General features: G+C 43.6%; 1 protein-coding gene across 3 annotated transcripts in view; it reads left to right on the top strand.

Annotated features, from left to right (window-relative positions):
- The window catches only part of LOC128742004 (nuclear receptor coactivator 7), a 464,218-nt gene that overhangs the window by 333,879 nt on the left and 111,413 nt on the right, over nucleotides 1-18,926 (top strand). For all 3 annotated transcript variants that reach the window (XM_053838175.1, XM_053838174.1, XM_053838176.1), the window contains 2 exons: nucleotides 5,331-5,437; nucleotides 12,542-12,850. In XM_053838175.1, coding sequence (XP_053694150.1) covers nucleotides 5,331-5,437; nucleotides 12,542-12,850 — 416 coding nt within the window. The remainder of the gene's footprint in view (nucleotides 1-5,330; nucleotides 5,438-12,541; nucleotides 12,851-18,926) is intronic.

Below are 18,926 nucleotides of genomic sequence, written 5' to 3'. Positions count from 1 at the left end.
TTTTCCTCTTTTTATCGTTTTATTGGTTTCCTGGCTAGCATTTTTGTATGTATACTAGCTGAGCCGACAAACTTCGTATTGCCACAAATTAAAATGTGTTGTACATAAATCGGGAATCTGTCCCAATCTCGAGTTTAGCAAGTTTCTGAGGGGCTCAACCTTAGATAATTCATTTTGGCAATTACGTCACTATGAAAGCATGAGTAGTTTAATTTACAAATTTTCTATTTTTCCTCACAGTAAAATAGAAAACAATCCCCCGTTAATTAGCCAGATAATATAAAGCGGATTGCACTTGAATATTCGCCGTGATTGTATAACATTTCACCGAATACCATTTCGCGAAAACCGTTACGCGGAATGTACCGTTCCACGGAAAACCTTTTCGTGGAAAGAACCATTTCGATTCTCGGGGTGATCCTCTCCTTACTCGTTGTCGTTTGTTCGGACCCAACTGAAGGAAACTAATAGAGGTCAGTAGACCTAGGAAAACAAATAAACTTAGACAGAGGTGATTTCTGCGGGGGGCTGCAGATGGGTTTTGGTGGCCTTGTTATTGTCTGTTGTGTTTAATGGAAGAGTCTAAATTTTCTCGAGGTCGATTATTTTTTGAGTTACGCAAAAAATTCTGTTTTGTTTGTATGAGAGTCCTTAGATGGGAGTATGAGAGGTGTGGGGTCTCAAACCATCATGAAAAAATCCTGCCTACAAACTCTCCCAGATGCTAAATTTGGTTCCATTTGCTTGATTAGTTCTGGAGTTATGAAGAAATTTGTATATTATTTGCCCCCCCCCCCTTCTAAAATGGGAAGGGGTCCTTATTCACCATAGAAAAAATTCTTGCCTCCGAAAACTTTTACATACCAAATTTGGTTCTATTTGATTCATTAGTTCTCGAGTTATGCGAAAATTTGTATTTCCTTTGTATGGGAGCGCCCCCTCCTAAACTGAGAAGTAGTCCTAATTCACCTTAGAAAAAAATTCTTGCCTACCAAAACCTTCACATGGCAATTTTGGTTCCATTTGCCTGATTAGTTCTCGAGTTATGAAGAAATTTGTATTCCATTTGTATGGAAGCCCCCCCTCTTAAAGGGGATAGGAGTCATAATTCCCCTTCTAAAGAGGGGAGAGGTCCCAATTTACCATAGAATAAATTCTTGTCACCAAAAACACCCACATGCCAAATTTTGTTCTATTTGATTGATTATTTCTTGAGTTATGCAGAAATTTGTGTTTCATTTGTATGGGAGCCCCCCTCTTAGTGGGGGGGAGGGGTCTCTAACCATCATAAGAACCTTTTATCGACCCCAAAAACCCCTACATGCAAATTTTTACGCCGATCGGTTCAGTAGTTTCCGATTCTATATGGAACATATGCACAGACAGACAGAAATTCAATTTTATAGGTATAGATTTGTATGGAAGCCCCATACAAGTAGTGGGGGGAGGGGTCTTTAACCATCATAAGAACCTTCCTCGGCCCCGAAAACCCCTACATACAAATTTTCACTCATTTTTCCGTTTTCTGCCCGCTGTTACCTTTTTCTCTTTCCCTGTCCCGTTTTGCATCCTTTGCCTCAACCTGATTTATCTCTGTTTTGCTTTTGGTTTTTTCTTCCGTTTTTTATAATTTTCTGTCTTGTTTCGACTTTTTTCGTTTTCCGTTTACGATCCGAGTTTCGTTCTTTTCATGCTTTATAACTCATTTTCTGTCTCATTTTTCACTTTTATCTGTTCCGTTTTTCCTTTTATGATGTCCTGCTTTTTCTCGTTTTCTATCATCCGTGTTCATTTATTTCTCTCCCGTTTTTTCCTTTTCTGTTCCGTTTTTCCTCATTTTCTGTACTCATTTTTCCGTATTCCTGCCTATATCTTCTATTATTTTTTATCTCTCATTTTACCCACTTTTGTCCTGTTTTTTCTCCTTTTCTGTCCAGTTTATCGTTTTTGAAAATTTTGTTTTCTCTTTCTATTAAGTCTTTTTTTTTGGCTTATTTTTCCTCATTTTCTGTCACATTTTTATTTTTTGTTTTATCCCTTTGTCATCTGTTTTCATAATATTATTTCTTACCCATTTTTTCGTTTTTCGTCATTTTCTGTTATCGTTTGTCAATTTTCCTGCTCCCGTATTTGTCTCAGTTTCCTCCTTTTTCTCTCTCGTTTCCCATTTTCTGCTTGTCTTTTTTTTTCTTTTTGTCTGTTCCGTTTTTCGCTCTTTTTTCAATCCCGGTTTTTGTCTTTTTCGTTTTTGTTCTTTTTTCTTCCTCTTTTTTGTCATTTTCTGTTTCGACTTTTCTACGGTCATTCTTTTTTACGGTCTCAGATTTCGTTTATTTGCGCTTTTCGACTCCCCCTTTTTGTCTCGCTTTTCGTTGGCGTCTGCTTATCTTATTATGGTCAGCTTTTTTTCCTTTTCTGTCACGTACTGTTTTCCTCTTCCGTTTTATCCGTTTTGTCTGTTTTCATTTATTTCTCTCTCGTTTTTTGTTTCTTTTTTTGTCCCGGTTTTCTTTTTTTTTCTATTCCGGTTTTCTTCTTTTTCTGTTCTCGTTTCTCCATTTTCCGCATTTACCTTTTTTTCTCCTTTTCGACATCTTGCTCTCATTTTGACCCATTTTTCATCCTTTTCTCTCCATTGTATTCTCATTTTTATTTATTTTTCTCGTCCATTTTTCAACTTTTTCTACCCAGTCTTCTCTTTTTGCCTTTTTCCATCGGTTTTCTTCCGTTGTCTTCCTTTCCTCTCGGCGAAAAACACTTTTTTGATTTGATTTTCTGGCTTTACTATAACCGGAATGTGTGATCAATACGCCCTAATGTGGTTTGGTCAAGCAGTCGGGTCAAGCGGTTAAGTCGAACAGTTGAGTCGAGCAGTTCATTCGAGCAGTTGAGTCAAGTAGTCCAGTCGAACAGTTTATTCGAGCAGATGAGTCGAGAAGTCCAGTTAAGCAGCTGAGTCGAGCAGCCGAATCAAGCAGTCAAGTCGAGTAGTCCAGTCGAGCAGTTGAATCGAGCAGTTAAGTCGAGCTGTCGAATCAAACAGAAGTCAAGCAGTTGAGACGAGCAGTTTAATCGAGCAGTTAAGTCGAGTAGGCCAGTCGAGCAGTTGAATCGAGTAGTTAAGTCGAGCTGTCGAATCAAACAGTTAAGGCAAGTAGTTCATTCGAGCAGTCGAGTCGAGCAGTTGAGTCGAGTAGTCCAGTCGAGCAGTAGAATCAAGCAGTTGAATCAGGCAGTTGAGTCGAGCGTCGAATCAAACAATTGAGTCTAGCAGTCTAGTCGAGCAGATGAACCATGTCGTCCAGTCAAGCAGTCCAGTCGAGCAGTCGAATCGAACAGTCTAGATGAGCAGTTGGGTCGAGTAGTGAGTCAAGCAAATGTGTAAAGCAGTCCAAACGAGTAGTCCACTAGAGCAGTTAAGTCGAGCTGTTCAGTCATGCAGTCAAGTCGATCTGTCCAATCAATTAGTTGAGTCGAGCAGTTCAGTTAAGCAGTCCAGTCGAGCAATTAAATCGAGCAGTCTAATCGACCAGTTCAGTCGAGCGGTCTCAGTCTACCAGTTGAGTAATCGAGCAGTGCAGCAGTCGACCTGTAAGGTGAGTGAGAATACAACCCATTGTTACGAAAGTATGACGTCCTGTCAGAGACCTGTTTTTAGTTACCGATAAGCCTCTTACGACGTCCTGTCAGAGACCTGGTTTTCGGTACAGACAAGTCTCGGCTGGATGGTGCTTTTGGAGTCAGTAGGATCGTTCCGTGTAGTACGGAAAGAAATCTGATTCCAATACAATGAATAAAATCATGAAATCATGAAGTTTGAATTGCTGTCAAATCATGACTCAACTGCCAGATCAGGCAGCACAAAATCTTGGTGTATTTTCATCAATCACAAGCTAGAAACCTGAAATCATGAGTCATTTTGATCATTTTGGAGATTAAATTTCTATCCGTGTAGTCCCGTAATTGGCCTGTATTGGAGTTGGGACTGGTTTGTTAAACTTAAAAGTGGACTACGCAATTAATTAAATTTTACATCAAAGATTTGGCACGTGCCCCAGTGTGTACAGCCTGGGCACGCCAGTGGCAAGGATTGTTATAAAATCTAGAATTTGTATGAAAAGTAATTTATCATCAGATTTGAATTGTTTTTTTAAACCTCGTATGTAGTTTGAAATCGTATGTCATATTTCATATGAATTATTTCATCGCGAATTACTATTTTGATTAGGATTATTGCGTAAAAAAACATGCACCAATTCATCACACCGCTCCGTTCTCATTAGTGAATGTCGGTAACAATGTATGACCCATCGGTGACGATGATTGGTCACGGTGGGTGCCGTGCTTCGAAATCATTATCCAATTATTTTGATTATGCGGTATCTTTCATCAGCACTGACTGACCTACGATGGTTTTGGGCAGCGCGCCGTTGTATGACAGACGCGCCGCAGCGCGGCGCTAATGTCCAAGCCGTTTTACGGTCAGCCCAAATGAAGCGCATCGGTTTCGCAAAGCGCAACTTACTGCGACGGGTCAGCCACTCGGTCGGTCGTTCGGTCGGTACACACGAGCATATGAGCGGATTGTTGATGAAATTTGCAAATGAATTGGACTCTTGATTAAATTAGACACTCCATTTTTATGTTTGATGGAGCTCCACATTTACGCTAATCGCCATTATTCAATGCTTTACAATGCTGCTTTTAAAGTATTCAGGTTTTACTTATTGCGCATTACTCAGTCTATTTCGGAGTTGAATAGTCTTTAAATCAAATAAACAGTATCTAAGAATTCCAAACCGTAAATCATATGTCACACACCCACCTCCTTTTGAAATATAGCCTGTCACGTTAAGTGTTTGTTTACTGCTAACAGCATCATTCTTTGCGGAAGAAAGAGTTGCGAGCTTCTTTGGTCTTGTTGTTCCTTTTTGGCGATAAATACCTGTCATCGAAATCAATTCAGTGCCCCGCAAGAGGAAAAACCTGTTTCTTGCCAGACATAAACAAATGTAAGGTAGATTTTGCGCCCCGTAAATTCACTCTTGTGTTTTTGCTTTTCATCATTGTCCCATTCAGAAGTAGGTACGCCCACTTATTCTGTCAGTTAAGTTAATCTGTTAACGAAAGCAAAAGGTAAGTTAAAATTTTGGTTATAAAAAGGCAGTGCTTTGAATGTTGTTTTGATATTATATGTATTTAAAACGTAATTAATATTACCCTTAGTAGTTGTATGGTACAAATTGAACATTTGATTGAAATATAAATACTTCGAGACCAAAACAATTTGATCTAACTTGATTTCCATTGCATTCTTTCTCTTTCCGCAGGAGCAAATCACGGAGCGTCGATCATGGGCTGGCAGCTCCCTTCGATCTGGACTCGTTGCGGTCCAAGGTGGAAGGCCGATTCGAGAGCATCGACCGACTTTCGAAAGGTAAGTTGATAAATAGTCAACTTAGTAAATTTACGATTTTTGATCGATTTACGATTTCGGAGCACCCATCATTAAAAGGGGATTTTTTAAATGTCTCAACCAAATCAGTTACCGTAAAACGGTGTAACATTGATCACCAGAGTATTAAAATAAAAATATTTGTTTTCTTATTTTGTTATTTTCGTCCCATTTTTCCTGTTGTTCTGTTCTCTTTTCTTGTTTTCTCCTCATCGTTTTCTGTCCAGCGTACTCGTTTTTTACCTCGTTATCCAGCTTTTCTCTTCAGTTTTCTTATTCTTAATTGTTTTTTAATTGTTTTTTCAATTTTTATGTACCTAAAAATAAAAAATAAGAAAACTTATCCAATTTAATTCTACTATGTGTATTTTATTCAATGACAGATACGTATTTCGCCTACGACTTGCAGACTTCCTCAGTGTCTGTTTTCGACACTGAGGAAGCCTGCAAGTCGTAGGCGAAATACGTATCTGTCATTGAATAAAATACACATAGTAGAATTAAATTGGATAAGTTTTCTTATTTTTTATTTTTAGGTTTCGTATTCTACTAAGACGCTCCAAAAACTTCAGTCAATTTTTATGTCCCGTTTTCCCTACCGTTCTGTCACGTTTTTCCATCGTTTTTCTTATTTTTTTCATACCAGTTGTCTTCTTTTTCTCTCTCGTGTTTTTTTTCTTTTCTGTCTCGTTTGTCCTGTTTTTGTCATATTTTTTTGGTGATTTTTTCCGTGAACGGCACTCTATCTCTTGATATTTGCGTTAGTAATAGGAAATGTTTATCAACTTAGGGACCATGTGCTTCAAAAAGTGCTTCATTGGTTTCTCTTTGTCTGGTTTTAATCGCTCAATTGGTTTCGAGGTATTGACGCTGGTATAACAAACCAGTCGTCGTATGTTCGAATCTCGAACATCGAAGGGTCAAGTCTCAGAAAGGACGTTTAAGCCCAACAAGGCTTTGCTTTGCTTGCCTGGTTTTTACTATCAGGTAAAGTGAACCAATTGGCAATACGTGATTATCTTGTATCTTCATAAAAATCGTCGAAAATTTGATACTGTTTCGCAGTGGTCAATGCTCTTAATTTAGTTTTGTTCTAGTTCTTTACAGTGCGACACATATATAATCGAACAAAAATCGTGTCATCATGACTTAAGTCTTACTTGACTTCTTTTTCTTCTTCTTCTTCTTCTTCTTCTTCTTCAGCATAGAGCCGGGGTGGCTCATGCTGTTTCAAGCACTCGTCTCCATTCAACTCGGTCTTGGGCCACATATCGCCAATTTCCTAGTCGTCTCAGAAGTCGCAAATCGCGAAGAGGACTATTTTCGTCACACTGTCGTCCGGCATCCTTACGACGTGTCCGGCTCACCGTAGCCTGCTAACTTTCGCTAGATGTACGATGGGAGTCCCCCCAAGCAGTGCCTGTAGCTCGTGATTCATACGCCTCCGCCACTCTCCGCTTTCAGTTTATACTCCGCCAAATATCGCGTATGTCCTCCGTGAGCAGCGGCACAGCTTCAAGTCCATAAAGAACTACCGGTCTAATAAGGGTTTTGTACATTGTTAGCTTCGTGCGGCGGCGTACGCTTCCTGATCGTACCGTTTTACGAAGGGCAGAGTAGGCCCGATTTCCCGCTTGGATGCGCCACTGGATCTCCTTACTAGTGTTGTTGTCCGCGGTCACCAGCGATCCCAAATACACGAACTCCTCTACCACTTCTAGTTCGTCGCCGTCAACGGTTACCGTCCGTGGGAGGCGCGCGTTTGTTTACTTTGAGCCTCTTCTTTTCATGTATTTGGTCTTCGACGCATTTATTTTCAGCCTAATTCTCCTAGACTCCGCTATCAGTCTGGCGTAGATTGCCTCCGCCGTCGCTAAGTTCCTGGCTATGATATCGAAGTCATCTGTAAAGCCTAGATGCCCGCTCGTCGGATCACCCCCTTAGGAGCGATGTTGAACAGCATGCAGGATAAACCGTCACCTTGTCTCAACCCTCACCGCGTCTCGAAGGGATTCGAGAGTGTTACAGAGATGCGTACGAAACACATCACTCGATCCAATGTAGCTCTGATAAGTCGCGTCAGTTTGTCCGGAAAACCGTGTTCGTGCATTATCTGACATAGCTTGTCTCGATCGACTGTATCGTATGCTGCTTTGAAATCAATAAAGATGTGATGCGTGGGCACGTTGTACTTCCGACATTTTTGCAAGTCGAATAGTAAAAATTTGGTCCATAGTTGTGCGAGCCCCCATGAACCCCGCCTGATAATTCCCTACGAAACCTTGTGCTATCGGTGACAACCGGCGTATCAGGATCTGGGAGAGTACCTTGTAGGCGGCATTTACCAGCGTAATACCGCGATAGTTGCAGCAGTCTAGCCGATCACCCTTTTTGTAGATGGGACAAACCACTCTCTCCATCCATTCCTCCGGTGGCTTTTCCTCCTCCCAAATCCTCGAAATAAACCAGTGTAGAGCCTTTGCTAGCGTTTTTCCGCCATGTTTATAAAGGTTTATAAAGGGTCTGCCGGTAGGCGGTCCTTCCCAGCGGCTTTATTGGTCTTCAGCAGCCCGATTTCTCGTTTGACTTCTTGGACATCAGGTGCTAGGACATCACTACCTTCCATGGGCGCTCCTAGGTTAATTTCGGTTCCGCCTCCTTCTGCGACTTCGCCATTGAGGTGTTCATCGAAGAACTGCTTCCATCTGTCGACCACCTTGCGCTCGTTTGTGATTAGATTCCCTCCCTCGTCCCTACACATGTCAGGTTTCGATGTGTAGCCCTTCCGAGTTTGGTTCACCTTCTCATAAAACTTGCGCGTGTCATTAGCTCGGAATAGTTGCTCTAATTCTTCACGATCTCGATCCTCCTTTTGGCGCTTTTTCCTCCTCAGAATCGTGGTCAACTGATTACTATCTCGTCAGTATTTGGCCAGGTTCTCTCTAGTGGCAATACTTAGATAATTTTTCCAAGCAGTTTTTTCCCCTCCACCGCTTGTTGGCATTCTCCATCAAACCAATCATTTTGTGTACTCCGAGGTTCAATACCTAGTGCCGCGATAGAGGCCTCTCCGAAGGCCGAGCATATTCTGCCCCAACCGTCTTCGAGGTTTGAAGAATCTAACTCCTCGGAAGAAGGCAGTGCCTCATTCAGTATTCGCGCGTTGTTCTCGGCAGCTTGCGGGTTATCTAACTGCCTGATGTTCAGCCGAGGAGGGCGGCTTTGACGTGTCCGGTATACGGTGGACAACTTTGAGCGCACATGTACTGCTACTAGGTAATGGTCAGAAACAATATCCGCACCCAGTCGGGAGCGTACTTTCGTGATGTTAGAGAAAAAGCGACCCTCTATGAGAACGTAGTCAATTTGGTTCATTGTAACGTTGGTTAGGTGATCTCCAGGTGGCTTTGTGGATATCCTTGCACGGGAAAAAGGTACTTCGGATCACCAGGCCTCGGGAAGCTGCGAAGTTCATACATCGTTGGCCGTTATCGTTCGTGTCGGTGTGCAGGCTACGGGGTCCTACCACCGGTCTATACATTTCTTCCCTACTGACCTGGGCGTTCATATCCCCGAGGACGATCTTGATGTCCCGCGACAACCAGCTGTCGTACGTTTCCTCCAGCCTTGCGTAGAATGCTTCTTTCTCATCATCGAGTCTACCTTCGTGCGGGCAGTGTACGTTAATGATGCTATAATTGAAGAAACGGCCCTTTATCCTCAATACACACATTCTCTCGTTGATCGCCTTCCAATCTATCACGCGATGCTGCATTCCGCCCAACACTACAAAACACGTTCCCAGTTCATTGGTAGTGCCACCGCTCTGGTAAAACTGGGGCTTTCCGCCACGGATCTTCTATACCTTCTCTCCATTGCGACAGATTTCCTGCAGAGCTACGATGCCGAGTTTGCGGGGTTCAAGCTGGTCAATCAGCACCCGCTAACAACCTGCGAAATTTAGCAATCTGCAGCTCCAAGTGCCGAGTCTCCATTCGTCGTCCTTGTTCCGTCGCCTAGGTCGATGCCGAATATTCCGCTCCGAATTTGCTTGAATTTTGTAAGTTTTTTAAATTTAGATGTGTAGCCGTACTGGGACAACACTACCGAGTGTCGCGATGGGACTGCCATCTTATAGTGCCGAGACTCACTATACCTCCTTCCCGGTTTTTTTTTCCTTTTTTTCTGCTCTGTTGGGTACTCTTACCACTGCGTCCATTATTTTGAACTATTGTGATATGCCCCGTTTTATTATTTTACTATACGCTTCAAGCTTACCTATCACTTATTGAGGAAGTGACAGGCTGGTAGCTGGAGCGAGACATGTGCCAATCATGGGATGACTAGGTTTATGAACCTAGTACCCTGATCGGCGACGCCAACCAGATCTCCCCTTTTTGAGATACTGCATTCTGCGTACTATTTGTGCTCCACGATTGCAGAGCAAGTGTTCCGAGGTTAAATATCATCTTGTACGAAACTGAGATTCCGAAGATGATATTTACTCGGACAATGTCCTGTCGCAAAACCGTAAGCTTGCTGAGATCTTCTTTATTGAGACTCAGCAACTTTTGAGTAACCCAGCGGTGGACACTCGACGTTCTATATTATTAGATTGTTTGAGCGATTGTACAGCCATCCTACTGGCCATAACTGTTCGGCTCTCCTTTTGTTTCAGCCCACCATCCAGCACACAGTCAGAGATTAGGCAGAATGAATTTCGACCCGTGAGTAGAGAGTTGGAGCCACATCTTCGTTTGTCGACTCACAACGAGTCGGCGTGTTGAGGATAGACGAGGATCGGGACTGAACCTCAGCTAGCGCATCGTTCAAGTCCTGTTCCTCTCCTACTCTCCTCCCCTACTCTCCTCTCCACCTCATTCGTTTCTTTGTTTTTCGGCAGAGAGAGCTTGCACGGTAAGAAATTGTCCACTGCATCAGTGACCGGCTTGATGCAGCAAGGGCAAATTGCTTTGGAGGGCGCCCTGGTATTTCACAGGCACCGTTACGGCGAGAGAATTTATAGAACCCCCTCCACCATTCATCTCTCGGCACGGGTCGCGTCACACTTTAGATTAGGGGTTTATCCATTCAAGTTTTTACATAAAAGCCATGGATAACAGTTATTACAACCATCTCCTTTAGGGGCTTTGGACCCTCTGCTTTAGTTCCTGGGGTCAAGAGAACCGTCCTGCAGGCGGAGAGTTTACACTTCAGCCTTCGCATGAGTGCCCCCTTCTCTGTCCACTTACGACCCTAGTTTCCACCGGCTGTCCACAAAGGAACGTATCCCGGATGGTACCACGAGGAGGTCGGGATCGAAGTTGCTGGATAAGAGGCCAACGACCACTACGGGGTCTATATTCCGCATTATCCAGTCATTTAACAGGGTATGCTACTCCCATGCAACATTCAATTGGTTCTTGTGCAATCTTACTGGTTCGGCTAATCATGGAGTGCAACCACGGGCAGTCTACCTGATCTAAGTTACACTAAACTGTTTTCTTTGGTGTTTTTTTTTTCGTTTTTTTTCTTTCTACCTCATTCTGGCGCCTTGTAACAGCACAATGCCGAATGCAGAAAAGGAATATAAATTGGGATTTTCGAGCAGTTTACCAATTGTCGATGTCAGGCAATCTATAAATTATGTCAATGTGTTTCAAGGTAGCACTATGCTGAATAAAATAAATTTGCAGATTTTCACAGCATATTTATATCCGATGTTGCTTTTAAGAGGAAAAATCTCACTCGAGTGGGAATTTTATGCTAAGCCAAACTTAGGAGGGTCCGTCGCCGCAAGGTTACTGATTCTGCATTGACGAGTGAATGGTCGGGGATTCGAATCTCTTTAGGTTTTCCAACCTTATCGATTGGTATGATACTTGGCCCTTTGGACCTTGGTTCTATTTAATGTTGTGCGACCAATCTCTTAGCCTTTGTTATAGTATAACAAAGATAAAACCTGAGAGAGAGAAGCCAGCTGAGATTGCTTTTGTGCATCAAATTATTAGTGCGAACCGTCCAAAGAACCGAAGAGCAAAGAACTGTCAATGCAAACCGGGCAACTTGATTGAATGAAACAGGGATGTTTATGTAAGACAAAATTTTCAACCCGTCAATAATCCGAGCAAGCAAGTTTGCTATGCACCTCCACACCGTATGACTCCGACCACTAAAAAAATTAAGGTAAGAATATTTAAGTAAAAAATATAAACAAAAATTTATTCGATGCTGTCCGAATACTTTTTTGACTGGCTGTAGACAGCCTCACCATCTAAATTATATGATCAAGCATAAACATACGATTCTTCAGATTGTTATCCAATGATTTTTCCTTAATCAGCAATGGGCTTTGCGATTTTGGGTGCACGTTCGAATGTGCACTATTTTGTATCCCATATCTCAGCCCGTGTGAAGAATAATTCCACAATTGTTTGTCAACATTTCCCACGTTAGCGGGTCTCTTCGAAGCTGTTACTCCTGCTGACATCAGCAAAACATTCCGTCTAAAATGTGCATCAACCAGCAGCCAGCAGTAGGAGGCACCGACTGGATGTCGCACGCCTTATACTGGATCGCGAATTACACATTGAGCAATCTTTCTCGGGCACGAGTGCGATCCAGTTAGGCAGTGCAAATATTGGGGTCTTGAAGTAGAATTTTCAAATCGGTCAGTGCGATGAGTTTTGTCAGCCCTCTAGTTAGAGGGCGATATCGGATCAAAATTTACTGCAAAAAACAATTACCGTTACTAACGAGAGATTACGCGATTTATTTTACCGATAAGGACTCGATTGCTGCCATCGGTTTAGTACTAGAGGAAGGTTTTAATCCGTTTGAGTACCATAAACAGGAAGAAAGTAGGTTTGAGCACATTATCGTGTGCCGATCAGGTGCTGGTGCTCGAAGTTAGTCTTTGTTCAGTCTTTTAATGTTTCAGTTCTGTGAAAGCTCGTTGACAATTCATGTGAGAAAACACTGCAAATAAGAAAAATTTTAACGGCACTTGATCGAAACTCAATCTTTACTAGATGAATTTTAAAATTTACTGCATTTTACTTCTTTACTTCTTGCACTTTCTTGCAGATGGCGAAAAGAAACGTTCGATGCTCACGATACCGACGGTTTCCTACACGGTTAAGGATCGAGACACGCTGACCTCGGTGGCAGCCCGCTTCGATACGACACCGTCGGAACTGACACAGCTGAACCGGTTGGCCAGTTCGTTCATTTACCCCGGTCAGCAGCTGCTCGTGCCGGATAAGACCGCCAAACCGGCCCCGGCAGCGGCGGGAACGGACGGAGATTCCGATGCGAGTACCGAACGTTCGTCACACAGTCCCACCGAAGGTCGCCGCAAGGGCTCGCAGGAGGATTTGTCGCAGGATGAAAAAGGTTAGTGTGTTTCGGATGGGTCATTTTTTTAAGCAATTTTGGGGTATTTGTGCGGGGATGGATAAATGGGGGCTGAATTGGATGCAGGAGATGAAATCCGGACAGTCGCGGTTTCGGTTTTTCATTCGTATGGTGTCTTGGTTTAATTTGACTTTTACCCTCTTTATGTAAGCAATGGTAAACTGAGTTGATAATATTCTTTTAGAGAAATACAAACGATTAAAATCCTAATGAATAAAATTTAAATAAATTACCAACAACATAATTCTATTCAGATTGTCAGCAGTTATCAGGCTGAAAAGCAGGACCTGTTGTTTAAAAAATTAAAGTTTCAGTGAAGTAAATTGCATTATTAAAAAATTTTATGTGAAATAAGACTGTTTCTCGATGACCTCAAAGTGGGGCGGCGCGGATAGATGGTCGCGGCCGCTGGTCAGGATATCTCGCTAGGAAACTAGCTATCAGCAACGGCGTCAATTGGGCACATAAATGGAGCCTTTTGAGAAGTATCAGCACTCGATTAGGGCAATTGGAAATCCTTATAATTTCCCGCACCGAGTATAAAAATAAACGCGATTTTACGTAAACGCACGATTTATTCTGACTAAAACATAAACTTAATTAATTTATTCCGAGTATAATTGACGTAGTAACAAAGGTAAGAATTTTATGGTGACGATGAGATACGTGTTAACCGTTGCGTAGTCTTGAGTGCACTGATTTAACTCGATCAGTAGATCTGTCTGTCGCATAGCAGCGACCGATCGATCGTCATCAGGTGATAACGATGAGATGAGCTTGACCGTTCAACGATTGATGCGTGTTGCGATGAGAGTGCCGATTAGATCGCTTTCACAGGAACCCTTTCGTGACTGGGGAACGAACATCCTGCCCCCCGCTGGAATGACTATTTCAGTACCGATGTTGAATACAGATGACGTTGAAACTATATAGGTGTCCTGGCCTGAATGTAGAATGTTGTCCTAGTCGCATCTCCAGACGAAATGAAATGTGGTTGGCCAAGTTGCGGGATGAACATGTAATTATAAGACCCGGTAGAGGGTTTCAAAAGTTAAAGTTTATTGGAGAGGTCCTCACCTGGACCCTTATGTTTAAGGGCCTTGTATGATTTATTCCATTGAAGCGTGCTGGTTGATCCGCCCTGCGGAAACCGTCTCGATTACTGAAGAAGTTGCAGACCTATGGCCAAGTTGATCCTTAAGAGGAAACTTGTAGCCCGAACACGGAAGTGGTGCTGTTTAAGATGCTGTTGACGATGACGTAACCTTTGCAGGTGAACCTTGTTGAGATTCTGATGAAATTGGAATTGGAAGAAGACCGATTTTCGCCACTGGACGCTTGAGGAAGCCATTTGCAGTCTGAAGAGTAACGACCCGTACCACTCCGTCCTTTCCGGGATGCAGTTCATGTATTCTTGCTTTGATCCAACGCATTGGTGGTTGGTTCTCATCCGCGATGACGACAAGTTGATTTTTGTGGATTTCGACCGGTGTGTTGCACCACTTGGTGCGAGGTTGAAGCGATGTGAGATATTCTACGTGCCAGCGTTTCCATATATCCTGGAGTAATTTTTGCACTTGTTGCCAGTGTTGTAAGCGATTGAATGGAACCTGGTGGTAATTTACGTCTGGTACTGATTGTAGAGCGTCACCCACCAGAAAATGACCAGGCGTGAGCGCTTGCAGATCTTCGGGATCATCGGTGAGCTTTGTGAGCGGACGTGAATTTAACAGGCACTCAATTTGCGTCAGCAGAGTCTCCATATCATCGTAGCGTAAAAGATGTTGGCCCAAGACGCGGACAAAATGCTTCTGAGCTGAGTGTATTGCTGCCTCCCAGAGGCCCCCAAAGTGCGATCCTCTAGGAGGATTAAAGTGCCACCGAATCCCAAAGGTTGAGCATTCGCGTTGGATGTCTGTCTTAAACTCTTGATTGCGCAATAATTTTCGGAGCTCGTTGGAAGCCCCAACAAAGTTTTTGCCGTTGTCAGAAAAAATATCCGAAGGTAGCCCCCGACGAGATACGAAGCGACGGAAGGCTTGCAAGAACTTAACGGTGCTTAAATCAGGAACAAGTTCTAAGTGCACCGCCTTTGTGCAAAAACAGACGAATACAGACACATACGTCTTTCTGGGAGCGTCGCGACGGTGAAGAGGTTGAATGTATACGGGACCCCAAAAGTCGACACCGGCGATGGAGAATGGTCTAGATGCGATGACTCTCTGAGATGGCAATTGCGCCATGTATTGTTCTACCAGCTTCGGCTTAGCCCGAAAACACGTAGTGCATTCTTGAATAATTCGACGGATAACGTTTCGACCACCTAAAATCCAGAATCGTAGCCGAATTGTGTTGAGTAGCAGCTGAGTGGCTGCGTGGAGTAAACGTTCATGATAGCAACGAACTAATAATTTCGTCAAGGGATGGGACCCTAGTAATAAGATTTGGTGCTTAGAGTCAAAGGGTTGTGCCGATTGACCCAGTCGGCCACCCATGCGGATGACATTATCGATGCCCATAATTGGACTTAATCGCAAAAGGCGAGATTTCGACGAAACCGGTTGCTGCTGTTCAAGAGCCTTCCATTCATCAGGGAAGCATTCACGCTGTACTGCTCGCACGAGAGACAACTCAGCATCACGTATCTCACACGTTGTGAGTGGGGAAGTACTAACTCTATCTGGTTTTGGACGCCGACAATTTATCAGGAAACGTTTACAGTACGCTGTGACTCGAAGAAGAAGTTGATACTTGGAGAACTTAGAAATAAAATTTTCCACGAACGAAGGTCCTTCAGAGGCAACTGGTAATGATAGTGTTGTTTTTCGTGCTTCTTTCAGTACTTCTGCATCGCCCGACAATTCCACTGTTTGTAAAGGCCACGATTCACTTTCCTTTCTGAGCCATTTAGGGCCTTCCCACCATACCTCATTGTGCAGCAAGTCTATCGGTAACAGTCCTCTCGAAATGTGATCCGCCGGATTGTCTGTGCCGGGAACGTAGTTCCATTTGCAGTCTTGTGTTGATTGTTGAATGCGGGACACTCTGTTAGCAACAAACGTAGTCCAACTTGTTGGTGAAGCTTTCAGCCAGCTCAGCACAATCTTGGAGTCCACCCAGAAAAATGTCCTTCCTGTAAATCGCAGTGCGCTTTGTACCTTTGTATACATTTCAGCTGCCATTTGTGCCGCACATAGCTCCAATCGTGGTATAGTTTGTTGCGCAAGTGGTGACACCTTTGAGCGTGACGTCAGTATAGCAACTTTCGTTTCACCCGACGAGTTCACTGACCGAATGTAACAGCAGCAACCGTAGGCCATTTGCGATGCGTCTGAAAAGAGGTGCAATTCCAAAGAGCTCGGGTTTGAGCATGATATGAAACGATCGATCCGAAGGTCGTTCAACGAAGATAGCTGAGAGCGATACGAATTCCAACGTTCGATCATTAGCTGAGGTAGCTCACGATCCCATTCCCACGGTTTTCCATTTTCATCTCTTAACGTCCACAACGTCTGCATAAAAATTTTCGCAATCAGTACCACTGGGCCAACCAAACCTAATGGATCGAAGAGTTTAGCGATACGCGACAGCGTTGCTCGTTTGGTTACAGCGGTGGGAATGTCAAGCTGTTCCTCTCGTATGACGTATTTCAATTTATCTGTGCTGGGCTCCCAATGTAGACCGAGTGTTTTAATCGACTGCTCTTTGTTCAAATGTACCGATGATTGGAGTGCTAGGTCAGCCTCAGACACACCCTCCAATGCTGCTGTTTCGTTGCTCGCCCACTTCCGTAGTTTCATTCCTGCCGACGAAAACATAGCATCTATTTGCTGCCGTAGTGTTACGGCCATTTCAATTGAATCCGCTCCCGAGTAAAAGTCGTCGACATAGAAATCTTCGCAGGTGGCCTTTGCTGCGGCCGGATAGTTTTCATTTTCGTCTTCCGCAAGTTTCTTAAGAACACGTGTGGCTAGAAATGGGGCAGATGCAGTGCCGTAAGTGACCGTTTTCAGTTCATAAACAGCAACTGGTTCCACTGGAGAAAAACGCCAAAATATTCGGTGCAGTGGGGTATCATCTGAGCCCAACCGTATTTGGCGGTACATTTTAGCGACATCTGCAATTAGTGCCACCGGACGCATTCGCGATCGCATTAAAATGGATCGCAGATCTTCTTGTATTACCGGCCCCACTAACATAGCGTCGTTAAGAGAAACTCCGGTAGTGCTTTTACACGAAGCGTCAAATACGACGCGCACCTGTGTAGTGCTACTATCTTCTCGGATGACTGGATGGTGTGGAAGAAAGAATGCAGGTTGGGATGTATTATGCGATTCATCGATACGTTCCATGTGCCCTAGTGTTATATATTCCTGCATAAACTCTTTGTATTTTTCCGCCAGTTGCGGGTTACGATTTAGTCGTGCTTCTAGCATACGAAATCGATGGAAGGCTGTGCGACGATTGTCTCTTAGCTTGCTTATGACCTCTTCCTTCAGTGGTAACCGAACCGTATAGCGGCCATCCTCGTCGCGGATAACATTTTCACAAAAGTGTTTCTCGCAAAGCGCTTCCTGCGGAGAGTAAATCGGTGTTGAGTCGTCTTCGATGGCCCAAAAACGTTGTAAATCACGATGAATATCTGCTGTTGTCGCCAAATTGCACGCCATGGTGCGAGGTTTGCTCGTTGCTTCGATTCTACCAGACACAATCCAACCAAAAACAGAATTAATTAGGTATGGCAGAGTGTCACCTAAGTTAATACGCTCTGTAAAGTTGAACAATTCGAAAAACGCTTCTGCGCCAAGTATTACGTCTATCGGGCTGGGTTCAAAAAAGGCAGGATCAGCTAATTCAATTCCAGACGGTAGCGACCACGACGATGCGTCCACTCCGATAGAAGGTAAGTCAATTGTTACCTTGGGTAGAACCAAAAGCTCTATCTCGTTCGTGTAGTTTGAGATACGAGACTTTACAGTAGCACGAAATTTACATCGCACCTTTGTAGATGATTGCCCTATACCAGCGATTGGAAGATCTGTTCTGCTACGACGAACCTTCATATGTTGACTCACTCTTTCGGTTACAAAGCAACATTCGCTACCTGAATCAAGGAGAGCACGAACCAGATGCTCGTTTCCGATGTCATCTACGAGAATGATTACTGCTGTCGCTAAGAGAACCTTACTTCGTCGTTCCTGCGAACTGCAACTGGTGACACCGGTGTGTGCTGCCGTGATTGATGATGATGGTGCTTCCTCGACGGTTGGCTGGTTGGGTAGATCGAGTTGAGCATCAAACTGACTAGCTTGGGCGACTGCTGCGGGTTGGTTGTTGCTATTTGACCTTTGCATACACAATTGGGTGTGATGTCGACCTTGGCACTTCCGACAACAGCTCTCCGAAGTACAGTCCTTCGCCATATGACCACGGCGTAGGCAATTTCGGCAGAGTTGGTAGCGTCTAACTAATTGTTCCTTTTCGGCAACTGTCTTTTGCGAGAACGAAGGGCACTGATACAGCGTATGCTGCTCAGAACAAATTATGCAATTGCGAAAACCACCAGTCACTGACCCATAATTTATGGACCGAAAGGGAGCAGGCCTTTTGAGCGAGGGAAATTGTTGGATGTCGACGTTTCCCTTTCCCACCGTCTGTAGAACATTAACCCGTCGTTGCAAGAATTCGATTAGTTGATCAAACTTGATTATTTGTTTCGCTTCAGCATATTCCTCCCAATCCCGTCTCGTCACATTGTCTAAGCGGGTACTGAGAATGTGGATGAGCAGCACATCCCAGTGTTCGGTCTGCTCACCCAATTGTTTCAATACTTTAACGTTCGTCTGAAACTTCTCAATAAGTGTCTGAAGTTCTGAGGCTGTTTCCCGTTTTAGAGCTGGGAAATCGAATAAAGACTGTACGTATGCTCTCTTCAAACGACGAGGATTTTGATAATGATTAATTAGTGTCTCCCATGCTACCTGATATTGCTCGTTACTGATAGGGATGGTCTGTATTAAGTTGAGTGCATCTCCGGACAATGATGAACGCAAAT

This window comes from Sabethes cyaneus, chromosome 3 (assembly GCF_943734655.1).
Source record: "Sabethes cyaneus chromosome 3, idSabCyanKW18_F2, whole genome shotgun sequence".
NCBI lineage: Eukaryota > Metazoa > Arthropoda > Insecta > Diptera > Culicidae > Sabethes > Sabethes cyaneus.
The sequence above is the reverse complement of the archived record's forward strand: the minus strand, read 5'-3'. Positions and strand labels throughout refer to the sequence as shown.